This window comes from Mastomys coucha, unplaced genomic scaffold, assembly GCF_008632895.1.
Source record: "Mastomys coucha isolate ucsf_1 unplaced genomic scaffold, UCSF_Mcou_1 pScaffold21, whole genome shotgun sequence".
NCBI lineage: Eukaryota > Metazoa > Chordata > Mammalia > Rodentia > Muridae > Mastomys > Mastomys coucha.
Window position 1 is genome coordinate 132,928,353 of NW_022196904.1, and position 12,644 is coordinate 132,940,996.

The following is a 12,644-nucleotide window of genomic DNA, read 5'->3' on the forward strand; positions in this document are numbered from 1 at the left end:
GGGACCAAAAAGGTGCATGGCCAAAATGGATGGGTGGCAGAAGCCTGCAGGAACAAATGATCCATCCATGCATACCTTAGGAGTCTATGTAGAAAGTAGTCAAACCAACAGCATGGTTTGGCTAGGAGAGGCTGAGCCTTTTGGAAGGGGGGTAATATATAATCCTCTCTGGTTTCAGGTACCAGATGTACAAAGTGAGGACAAGACTGTTCCAATTATGGTTAGGGGGAAGGTTTTTTCTTGGGGGGGGGTGTTTTTTTTTCAAGACAAGGTTTCTCTGTGTAGCCCTGGCTGTCCTGGAACTCACTTTGTAGACTAGGCTGGCCTTGAATTCAGAAATCCACCTGCCTCTGCCTCCCAAGTGCTGGGATTAAAGGCACTACTGCCCGGCTAGGGGGTTGGGGAAGTTATTGTAGATGGGTTGGTAGGAGGGAGAGCACAGCCAGAGGCATCTGGAAGAGTCCAGAGCAGAGAGAAAGTAGTAGATTAAACATGGCCAGCAGACTGACCCAGGCCTTAAGGGGCAGGAGGTGGAGAGTGAGAGAGAGGGAAAGAGAAGTAAGGACCAAAAGAGAGGGGGAAGAGAGGGAGAACCAAGAAGGCACATGGCCAAAATGGCAGGGTTGTACGGGAATGAGAAGCTGGGGGAAGGAAAGCCAGTGAGCTGGAGGAGTTTAAGGTGGGGGGGCATGCTCTTTGGTATGTTAATAGGAACCACAGTGGACCATTTCTCCCGAGTTTCTTTTGGACCTGACACCCAGGACTTGCCTTCATCTAATTTGTTACTTACTCCCAAGAGAGCTGCATAAGGGAATTGATACCTATGCTGGTTTGAATAGGTTTGGTCCCCATAGACTCATGTGTTTGAGTGTTTGGCCCATAGGAATGGCACTCTTAGGAGGTGTGACCTTGTTGGAGGAAGTTTGTCACTGTGGGGACAGGCTTTGAGGTCTCCTATGCTCAAGCTATGTCTAGTGTAGCACACAATCACCTTTCACTGCTTGCAGATCAAGATGCAGAACTCTCAGCTCCTTTTCCAGCACCATGTCTGCCTAGACACTGCTGTGCCCCCCACTATGATAATAATGGACAGAAACTGTAAGCCAGTCCCAATTAAATGTTTCCCTTTATTAGAGTTGCCTTAATCTGGATCTCTGTGAGTTTGAGGTCAGCTTGGTCTACAAATCAAGTTCAAGTCATCAAAAAAAAAAAAAAAAAAAAAAAAAAAAGAAACCAAAAAGAGTTGCCTCCATGTCTCTTCATAGCAATAAAATGATGGCTAAGACAACATCTGTAGAACTTTATCTTCTTAGCCAATAGTAGCCAACAATGGCCAAAAATAGCACGCTTATAAGTGGTAATAGTAGGAATAGCCGGCTTCTGGGATCTAAAAATGGGAAAAACAAGAAATATTTTGGTCAACTCAAGAACAGAACGCTGGAATTATAGGCCATGGCCAGTGTGCCCTGGTTGAATTTATTGTATTTTTTGGCAGTACTGGGGATTGAATTTAGGGTTTCATGCATGTAGGTTAATACCCTACCACTGAGATTCAGCCCAAGTCCTCATTTTTGCATACGTTGCTAAATATGGTTCCAACTTTCATTCTTTCACAGGTGTAGGTTCTTTTGCTAGCATTATTTATTGAAAACGCTGCCCTTTCCCCACTGAGTGTTTGGTGCAAGGGTCTATGTATTATAAGGAATTATTAAAAATTCCATTAACATGGGAATGAGACAATGTGGGTGGTACATGATGGTTCAGCCACGAAAAGGCCTGAGGCTCTGACAGTGCTTCAGCCTACATCAGCCTTAATAGATGATGCTTGGGTAGCTCAGTGGTTAAGGTGCTCCTGCAAGGACCCAGGTTCAGTTCCCAGCATGCACACGGTGGCCCATGACCATCTGTAACTCCAGTCCCAGTAATTTGACACTTCCTTCATACATGGCACAGGCATACATGCAGCAAAACACCCATACATGCAAAGAAAACATGATGCACAGGGACCCAGACACAAAAGCCACACATGGTGACTCTCTCTGTGAACCATTTTCCAGACCACTGAGGCAGATCATCTTGGGAGGGTCAGGGTCTAACACAGACATACTTTTGGGGGACATATTGTAACAGATAGCGGGGCTGGTATTCAGTGTCATTTTGATGTCCACTTTGAAACAGTTAATGCTATGGCATGTAAATTTTCATTCAGTAAGAAGGCAGCCATATCGCTGGCCGCATATTCGGCAGAGGATGGCTTTGTTGGGCATCAGTGGGGGGAGAGGCCCTTGGGCCTGAGGGTATTTGATGCCCCAGAGTAGGGGAATGCCAGGGAGGGAAGATGGGAGTGGGTGGGTGGGTAAGAGCACCCTCATAGAGGCAGGGGGAGGGGGAATGGGATAGGGGATTTCTGAAAGGGAGACCTGGAAAGGGGAAAACATTTGAAATGTAAATAAAGAAAATATCTGAATGAGGAGGAGGAAGAGGAGGAGGAGGAGGAGGAGGAGGAGGAGGAGGAGGAGGAGGAGAAGAAGAAGAAGAAGAAGAAGAAGAAGAAGAAGAAGAAGAAGAAGAGGAAGAAGAAGAAGAAGAATCAGACATCCATAGTAATTAAAAATAAATCTGTCTTACTTGAAGCAGGTGGACTGCACACTGTGTTAGCTGTGGAGTTGCATTCCCGGAGGACAGACATTCCTTGGGGACATCTGCAGAAAGACACCCTCAGTTCTTCCTGCCAGACTTTTCCTGCCATCAGCAGCAGAAGATGTCCAGCAAGGCGTGATGCCACTCCAAACCACATCAGGCAGCATCATGATCCAAGATCTGAAACAGTGTTCTGGCCACACAGCTGTCAATAGCCTCACTGGCATCTCAGAGAGTGTCAGGTGATTATCATTTAATACACGATATTTACTATCTTTTCCTCCTCTGTTGATGTCTATAGCTTCTTTGGTGGCTTTGGAGTGAGGAAAAAGAGTGGCCTGCCTGGCCTTTCTCAAGAGACTCAGATTTCAGATTCCCTAGAGCAATAACACTCCTAGGCATGTGGCTTGTGCTGGCGCCCCCTAGTGGTTTGAGGACTCAACAACTCCATCTGACTGAAGCAACACTCTTATTGAGGGGCGAAATCATAGGTTTTCCCCAAACCTTGCCCAGCAGTTTTTTTCCCCAACACAGTTTAACACGGTCCTACCTTCCCATGAATAAATGAGGCATTATCCACCCCTTCCAAAGCCAAACATACCGAAGAACCCTCTGGAAGACATCACCCAGGAAAATCTAGTCCCTTGCCAGGTGTTGTCTACTTTCTCTCAAGGCACATTAGCCAGGGAGATCTCCAGGAAGAAGTCCTGTACCACCTAGACCACAAAGTCTCCACCACACAATGTCATCTGCCAAAATATGATACAGTCTATCCCTCTTCCTGGACATTAAAGGCTATCCAGGCAACATATAACTTACCCAGGCCACAGTGGTACTTACTTGGTACATGGGAGGCACGATTCTGGAGATTCTGGGTCAGAGTAATGAAGTGTTTGGCACTGGCATTTCTGGTTACTGGTGGCAGAGCAGTTGGTCACCATTTCCTGGTCTGCAACCCAGGGAATAGGGTCAGGTTGAGGTGTGAACCCTCACATATGCACACAGACCCCACCATCCCCCGAAAGGAACACAGTGTGTCCCAGTGAAAGCTTCACATTCCTGTCACAGATGTACTGAGTGCTAAACAGCACTTCTGTGAGTATCCTCATCCTCAGGATTCCAGGGTGGTACCCAGACCTGAAATGATGGCTTGGGAGGTCCATTGTTCAGCATCCTGTACAACAGCATCTAACTGCCCTGACGACTCCATCATGGGTCATCCTGATCTTTAGGCCCACTGTTGCCACACAAGGTTCCCTCTCCAGAGGCCCATCAGACATCTCTTTAATCACCTTATTGTTTTCTGAAGAGCACCTAGTGACCATGTGCCCAGACCCCTGGTGAATCCTTGGGCTCTGGGTGTACACCTCTCTTAATTGAGACGTGCTCAATGGCTTATAAAAGAAGATGGTTTTCCCATTGGGGTGATCCATTTTAACCTTGTGCCTATAGTTCAGTGCACCATAAACACTCAAGCTAGAAATGCCACCTCTCACAGTTCTCTGAAGCTAGGCAGTGTCCTTTCTCAGAGTACAGCAGGGAGCGCAGGCAGGGAGGACATTCAACCCAGCTCTCTGCAGATGTCTAACAGAATCAGGGGATCTGTGATTGTGGAATATGGTTCTGTCTTTTTTGTTTTGTTTGAAATAATATTTCTCTGCATAGTCATGGATGTCCTAGAACTCACAACATAGATCAGTATAGAGAGAATATCTTATATCTGTATGGATGTGGCACCTTTCAATAATAAGTCTGATGGCCCATGGCTTAGACAGGAAATAGGAGACAGAACAACCAGGAGAGAGAAAGAATTCTGGGCAGGAGATTGGTCCAGGAAGACGTGAGGAGACACGTGGTACCTGAGCACAGGTAACCAGCTATGTGGCAGAATGTAGACTAAGACAAGTGGGTTATTCTAAGTTATGATCTAGTCGGAGAAGAGTCTATATGGCCAAGGTATTTGTAAATATATTTTGAGTACAAATCTTATTTCCGGGAGCATGGATCTGGGAGGAAGAACTGGAACCTAATTTCTACAATCAGACCACACACTGAAATGACCTTTCTATATCTGCCTCCCAAGCTCTGGGACCAGAGATGTGTACCGCTATACTCAGCCTGCTTCCGTCTCTATGCTTAGTGGATACAAAGGACAGGGCTGAAGCATGAGATATTGTAGTATTTGCCACTTAGTTTAGCATGATTCAGTGGCATAGGATTGTGTACATAGGCATACATGCATGCATACACAAAACAGAATCCTCATCCCCCTCCCCCGCTATGCCAGAGAACCCAGGTCTTTTGCATACTAGGCAAGCACTCTATCACTGAGCTACTTCCACTCCTCCAACAATTGCTTAAAGTTTGTTTGTTTACCTTGTTTTGTTGGAGACAGAGTCTCACTATGTAGCTCTAGCTGTCTTTAAACTCACTATATTGGTCAGGCTGTCCTTGAACTCACAGAGATCTGCCTCCAGAATGCTGGGATTAAAGGCATGTGCCACCATTCTCTGCCTGCTTAAAGTTTCTGAAAAAGGTTTTATTACGTTTCTGTATCCTGTCAAGACTTCTGCACGTGTGGGCTTCATCTCTCTGCTGCTTCCCCAGATCTGCATGCCCTCTGGCCCATTCTTTAAGCTCTTCTCTGTGTCTGGGAACATGCACATAAGATTGCTTATCCACATACGGGTGATTTTTCTAGGTACCCGCATGTGTTTTACTAGGTTCTACACTCAATTGACAATTAGGAGAAAAATTATCTATTAAAAAAAAAGGCAGGAGGCTGTGATCGCGGTTTTTCTGACATTGTTTTCACTGGGTCCCTCTTACTCATAATGAATAATTTTTGCCTTGGTTTGATTTTGAGACAGGGTCTCACCGTGTAGCCTTTGGAACTGCCTTGGAACTTACTGTATAAACAGGGTGGCCTCATTGGGCAGTGGTGGCACATGCCTTTAATCCCAGCACTCAGGAGGCAGAGGCAGGTGGATTTCTGAGTTCGAGGCCAGCCTAGTCTACAGAGTAAGTTCCAGGACAGCCAGGACTGCACAGAGAAACCCTGTCTCGAAAAACCAAAAACCAAAACCAAAACCAAAAAACAAAAACAAACAAACAAACCCCAGGGTGGCCTCCAACTCAGAGACCAGCTGCTTCTGCCTCCTGTGTGCTGGGATTAAATGTTGCACAACCATGCCCATTGCTAAGAAACAAGTTTTATGCCAGTGGGAACTCTCTGGCTGCATCCTGGCATCCATTAGTCATGATTACTCCATCCCGGTACTGGACTAACATGCTTCTGACTCTATTGCCGGTCTTCACAGATAGTCTGCCTCTGCTCAGTCACATACTCACTTTTATCACAGGAGGAACAAGGTATACAATGGTACAGGCCATTATCTTTCTCTGTGAATGTTCCTGGGTCACACATCTCACATTGTCCTTGGGTACCAGGAGTCGTGCAGGGCTTCTTGGCAAATGTACCTGGGGATAAGGGCAGATGGGGTCAGCCTTGCTCCAGGCACACAGGAATAAGGGGCTATGCTGCTCTAGGTAGGCTTAACATCTTTAGCACAACTTCAAAATAATCTTTGGGCTATCACAAACTGCTTGACGATCTATAATGGCTGTTGGCTCCCTGAGCTGCACTCATTCCTGTGGACATTTGACCCTCAGAGGACTAGGAACAGAGCTATCCTGGGGAGTAGAATGAGCTCCTGACTCCCTGCTGGGCTCCCATAGTCCCATAGCTTGGTCACCAGGAGTGACACTATTTGAAAGGGTTAAGAGGTATGGCCTTGTTGGAGGAAGGTGTGTCACTGGTGCGGGGCTCAGTGTTTGTCTTTTTCTGCTGCCTTTGGATATGGACATAGAACCCTCAGCTACTTCTCCAGCACCACTTTTATCTAGTTCAAGCCTACCTGCAGTCAGGCTCCCTGCTACTGTGATAATGCAAACCTTTCAAACTATCATCCAGCCCCAATTAAATGCATTCCTATATAAAAGTTGTGGTCATGGTATCTTTTCATAGTAACAGAACACTTTAAACAGTCTCTAGAAAAGAGACTCTGGCTCTCTTTGAGTTGTGCAGAGAGCTTTGGGCATACAGCTTTAATAAGCTGTCACCCATGCGGGAGTAATATTACAATATGGAGGTACCTTAGTCACCTACGGGCCTGAAAGCGACCCCAGGAAACTCAATGATTCACCAAACCACACTCAGGTAAATCATCGCTTCTTTGGTCTGTTCTCAGTGACTATTATCACTTCCTGCTATCTTGGGTGAACAGTTTGTGTTCACATCTCCCCAGAAAAAATTACACAACCAGGGTTCCTGATACAGGACACATGCTGGGAGCACAAGAACAAGGACGGACATTGCCACCAAGATAGAGTGTGACCACAGTAAGCTACTTAAGATGTTCCAGCTCCACTTTCCCCATTGGAAGTGGTGGCAGTGGGGGGGGGGGTTGCTGGGGGTACCCTGGCACCCATGGCAAGTACGGGGAGATGAAATTAACCCTCAAGCTCCCTTTTCTGAACCTTCCTCTTGGACATGGAACTGTCCATGCCTTGCAGGGTGGATAGTTGGGTGACCCTACACTAGTGAGGCCTTGCTATGAATACTTACACCAACGCTCTTGAACACACAGAGGGCCTCCTTTGGGGGTGACGCTCTGTGTATCTGGGTTAGGAGGCATTTCCTAGAGTTTGAAAGAGTAGGCAGTGGCTGAGTTGAGCTCCCTGGTCCACATTCTCCTCATCTTGTAGAGCCTCTGGTGTACTTCAAAGGCCACCCAAGTCTATGCTCTGGCACTGGGTCCCAGTGAAGAACTCACCTGCAGGACAGTTCTTGCAACAGATGTTTTCAGACTGGTATTCATCAGGGGAACAGTTGTGGGAATTTACCTGTGGGTGGAAAAGGACGAGGGGCAGCTTATATTTATTGGTAACTGCAGAAAATGGTTTGGATGATGGTGGATAAGGAAGTACCAAGGTGGGGCTTCCTTGTGCAGAGCACAGCAGGGACTACCTGATGCTATGCTGTAGCTGATGCTATGCTGTAGAACTCTGAAGCCTGCAGTTGCCCAGAGAAGGTTGCACAATACATCACTGCCAAGTCTAGTGGTCCTTGGCTCTTTGAACAGCAGTATCATGACCTCCCCACACCGGTCCCCTCCCCCCACATTCCTAGTTCACTTCTACCAGCAGGAGAGCATGTTCTAGCACAACTTGTGACCTACTAGGGTCCTGTCATCCAAACCTCAAGCTTTGATGGCTGCTTCCTATGGTGGGGCTGCAGATGGAGGCACCAGTTGGAACAACTTGCAAAGGGATAGAGGAGTGAGAGCTCTGCTTCGTTTTTTGTTCTTTCTTTTCTTTCTTTTTTTTTGAAGAATTGTTTATTATTTTATGTATGTGAGTACACTGAAGCTGTCTTCAGACACACCAGAAGAGGGCATCGCATCCCATTACAGATGGTTGTGAGCCACCATGTGGTTGCTGGGAATCCAACTCAAGATCCCTGAAGAACAGTCAGTGCTCTGAACCTCTGAGCCATCTCTCTAGCCCCTTGTTTTTTCTTTTAAGTCATCTTCTTCACATACTATTTCTCTAAGTACCCAACAGCTTTAGATGTATTTCTTGGGCTGGAGAGACGGCAGCTAGGAGCATATGCCGGCTAGGCAGAGTGGCAGACATCTTTAATCCCAGCACTCGGGAGGCAAAGAAAGGTGAATCTCTGTGGGTTCCAGGGTAGTCAGGGCTTGTCTTAAAACAAGACCAAAAACCCAAAAAACCCCAAACATATGCTATTCTTGCAAAAGGCCAGAGTTTGGATCCCAGCAACCACACGAGAGGCTCACAGTCACCTGTAACTCCAAATCATAAGAATCTGATGCTATCTCTGGCCTTCTCAGGAATTACAAACAAGTGGCATACTTAACAACCCCGTAGGAAACACTTATACAAATAAAATAAGCAAAATCAAATCCTAAAAATAAATAAATAAATAAATAAATAAATATAAAAATCTAATTTTGTTTGGACTTTCATTATTCAAAGCCTCAAGTAATTGTAAAGAAATTGCACAGATTTTATTTTATTTTATTGTAGTACTGAGGATTAAACCCAGGGATCACACTAGGCACTAACTAATTAGCAATGTGTTATATTTCTAGCTCTGCAACAGATGATTTTAAAGATTTTTTTTTTTGGGCCGGGTGGTGGCGGTGGTGCACACCTTTGATCCCAGCACTTGGGAGGCAGAGGCAGGCGGATTTCTGAGTTCGAGGCCAGCCTGGTCTACAGAGTGAGTTCCAGGACAGCCAAGGCTACATAGAGAAACCCTGTCTGGAAAAGACAAAAAAGAAGAATTTTTTTTTTTTAAAGATTTATATTTGTGTTTATGTGTGTGTGCCTATTTGATTGTATACATACCATGTGTGTGCAGTGACTGAGGAGGCCAGAAGAGGGCAGCACATTCCAGGATTAGAATTACAGACATGTGTGGGTGCTGGGAACTGAGCCCTATTACTCTACAAGAGTAGCCAGTACATTTTTTTTTTTATGCACTCCAGATACTGATACATGCTACATGAAATAGAGGCAAAACCAAACCAAAACCAAAACCAAACAAACAAAAAACAAAGTTTGTTGTGGTGATCATTGATCATTTATAGGGGATTGAAAGATCATGTGTGGAGCCATGATATCACACAAGCTAATAGTCTATAAATGAATAAGTGATTCACTATTTACCATCGTCATGCCTCACTTTTCTTATCTGTAAAATGGGGATAGTAATATATATACTACTTAGGGTTGTGAGATTAAATAATGCATGTAGAACAGGTGGCATGTTCCCAGCACATTCTACGTCCTCCCCACTTCCTTCTTGGAGTAACCTACCTTGACTGATTCCCAAACTCGAGGAAGGAGCTCAAACTAAGCACACAAATCAAATTGAACTCTTTACCAAAAAAGCAAAAACCCAAAATTACTGAGTGCTGAGGCTCACTTCTTTATATTTGCATTTCTATGGTGCACTTTCTGGCAAATAATTCCCCACAGCAGCAACCCTTAGGACCCATCTATACATTCATGGGAGTCGTCCTCCCTCGTTCTTACCACTGTGCTCTGATCTTACAGCTAGCTGGGGTCATCCAGCCTTCAGCAGGAGAAATTCCTTGGCCACAGGACTTTCTGGTTCCTATATAGACTAGGGTCGATCTCTCTCTCTCTCTCTCTCTCTCTCTCTCTCTCTCTCTCTCTCTCTCTCTCTCTCCATATCCTCTGGTAGTCTCTGCCCATTTATTCTGTCAGGAATCCTGCCCTTAACTCATGAGGCAGGAGTCTTCTTTTTAGGATTCCTAGGTTTAATACCTGCATCTTGGTATCGTCTTCACCATCATTATATGTCGAATCTGACACTTTCCATCACTGCCCTGAAGGCAATACCATTTTATCCCTTGAAGCTGGCTTGCTTCACCTGTACTTCCATTTAGGAAGGGCGTGACCACAGGTCAGACAGTGGATTTATTAGGATATCCTTATAGCCCATGTCTTTAATCCCAGCAGGCAGATCTCTGAGTTCAAGGCCAACCTGGTCTACAAAGCAGTTCCAGGACAGTTAGGGATACACAGAGAAATCCTGTCTCAAAAGACCCAAAAAACCACACATACCCCCTAATTTTTTTTTTTAATTTCAATATTGTTTGAGGATAGTCTGTTATTTTTTTTTTTAAAGGGATGTTATCTTCAGTCTTTTATTTTTATTTTTGACTTTTACAGGACAGTGTCTCATACATAGTTCTGGCTGTTCTAGAACTCACCAAGGACCAGGCTAACCCCAAATTCACAGACATCTGTCTACCTCATCTCTCAATTGCTAGAATTAGGAGAATTTTTTTTTTTGTGGCATTATTTGAGATGATCACCACTTTTTCTTTGCAACAACTTTTTTTTTTTTTAAACCTAATATTGTTTAGATTGTTTCTGGGGATTTCTGGAGGACAAAATGCTGTACCAAGACTTCTCAGGGGATGCCTGGGCCGTCATGGAGCTCCAGAGCCCTAATGGGGAGGGGCAGAGACTTCAGGGTCAAGGGCCATTCCATGTGAAACCTGAGTCTTGCCCCTGATGGGGACTTGTGAAATCTGTTGTAGTCCCCCAAAGAGTTGTGAATTTTGAAGCCATCCCCTGGCGACTTGCCCATGAGGTTTTAAAAATCGCCAATTACATGCAAGTGGTCTCTGACTGCTCAAATACTATCTTAGAACAACCTAAGGGTTATTTTGTTCTTGTTGTTGTAACTAAAGATCCAAATGTGCTGCTCAAACGGATATCCTTACAGGTTTATAAAACATAAATCTTTTTCTGCTTGTTTTTGCCTTTGAAGACTCTTATGAGAGAAAATTGACATAAAATTAAGTTGGCTGTAACCAAAATGTCATTTACAGGATTGTCTAGTTTTGTTTGTTTTTCAGCCTTTCTGTATGTGTAGCTCTGGATGTCCTAGAACTTGTTATGTAGATCAGGCTGCCCACTAACTTAGTTTTAACTGCAGTTTACTATGAAAGAGACAAGAAGCGATCTCGGGACTAGCTTAACAGATATCCGAAAGACCCACGAAAGGCAAAGCCATCCCTTCCACACAGATTCTTTTGTAGTAGTTGGTACTATACCCCAAGACCAGCCGGGCTGGACTCACCCGACGCGCACTGACACGCGGGCGCAACCGCGAAAAGCACCGGAGAAAGTAGCGCTTTTGCGTTTTAGGACCAGAAAGAGGAGAGGCGTGGCCCTGTTGTCCCAGCGCTCAGGGACCGACCAGACACACTTTTCCTGCGCTTGGTCATTCCCCTGCCTCTGCTTCACCTCCCCAACTCTCCAACTCTCCGACTCCGTACTACTTAAGAGTAGATGACGCTCCGAGGTGTTGGTTGGCGGTGCCCAGGATGACCCTGGCGCACCACACACCACGTGACCAGTTCACCGCTGGCCGTAACTCTCCTCCGCAGCCCGGGGAGACGGTGCCCAGATGCGAATTTCAGCTCCCCAGGGCCGTATCTACTTACTTGAAAGAGCATATTCAGCTGCAGCAGCAAAGGGAACCAGCAAGTTAGACAGGAGACAGACCCGCAGACCATGGCTGTGTGCAAGCTCATCCGGCCGCGCCGCCCCAGTCCCCGCTTTTTAAGGCTCCGGCCGCCCCTTTTCCCCGTCTCAGTCCCCGCCCCGTCCCCGTCTCCACCCTCAAAGGTGCGGCCGCCGCCCGGCGGTGGCCGGGCTGCCTGGGTCCCCACCCCCAAGCACTCAGCCTCGGCCCGCGGCGCTCATCCCCGGTGCCCTTGTCCCCGCCCCCAAGCCCAAGGCCCCGGCCGGGCGGCGGCTTGGCCGCCCTCTTCCCCGCGGCTCCCGCCCCCGCGGCCGCCGACCCGCTCCGGCTTAGCTGGAGGAGCTCTTTCTAGTTGAAGCAGATGTGATGCGCTCTAGTCAGCGCATCGGTTCCTGCATGGCTGTCGAATCTCATGTTGGGTCCAGTGCCACCACTCTCGCCTTCCCACCACCTTCAGGGCTCGGTAATATCTAGTTTTCTATAAATACAGATGTAATATTAAATACCTGTGAAGTTATTAACAGAATCACATTTGTTTAGCAGCAAGCTAAAGTCTGGTTCTTTGCCTTCGTCTTTTTTTTTTCTTAAATCTTTTTTTAAATTGATTTAAGTTTTATTGCATTATGATGAGAAAAGATACTTGATTTCAATTTATCTGAATTTATTAACATTTAAAAACATATTTTAAGTAAATAGAATTAGATCACATTTTATACCCCAACTCCTCTCAGAGACCCCCCTTCAATACCTGCAATACCTTTCATTTTTTGTCATATTCTTTAAAATTTCTAAAATATTATAACAATAAAAATGAGTATTATGAAAATTGTTTGATATAAAACAATAGTCAGGGCTGGCGAGATGGCTCAGCAGGTAAGAGCACTGACTG

At 45.8% G+C, this 12,644-nt stretch overlaps 1 protein-coding gene and 1 long non-coding RNA gene across 2 annotated transcripts in view; one reads left to right on the forward strand and one right to left on the reverse strand.

Moving 5' to 3' along the window:
• Positions 1 to 2,923, forward strand: part of LOC116103270 — a 9,164-nt gene extending 6,241 nt beyond the window's left edge. Inside the window, exon 2 of the long non-coding RNA XR_004123447.1 lies at positions 2,635 to 2,923. This is a non-coding gene — a long non-coding RNA (uncharacterized LOC116103270). The remainder of the gene's footprint in view (positions 1 to 2,634) is intronic.
• Positions 1,232 to 11,987, reverse strand: LOC116103269 (tumor necrosis factor receptor superfamily member 22-like). Its single transcript, XM_031388990.1, has 6 exons — positions 11,715 to 11,987; positions 7,476 to 7,545; positions 5,992 to 6,120; positions 3,481 to 3,589; positions 2,629 to 2,702; positions 1,232 to 1,387 (listed from the first exon to the last, which is right to left on the reverse strand). The coding sequence occupies exons 1-6, from the start codon at positions 11,802 to 11,804 to the stop codon at positions 1,302 to 1,304; spliced, it is 558 nt and encodes a 185-aa protein (XP_031244850.1). The 5' UTR covers positions 11,805 to 11,987; the 3' UTR covers positions 1,232 to 1,301.
• Between the last annotated feature and the right edge of the window lie 657 nt (positions 11,988 to 12,644).

What these genes read in the sequence shown, in the direction of transcription:
- LOC116103269 (XM_031388990.1), bottom strand. Translation starts at nt 11,804, where the DNA reads ATGAGCTTGCACACAGCCATGGTCTGCGGGTCTGTCTCCTGTCTAACT. An exon ending in TCGTGCCTCCCATGTACCAA is followed by an intron (nt 2,703 to 3,480) that starts GTAAGTACCACT and finishes GTCTTTCTGCAG; the next exon opens with ATGTCCCCAAGGAATGTCTG. An exon ending in GTGCAGTCCACCTGCTTCAA is followed by an intron (nt 1,388 to 2,628) that starts GTAAGACAGATT and finishes TCCCATTTTTAG; the next exon opens with ATCCCAGAAGCCGGCTATTC.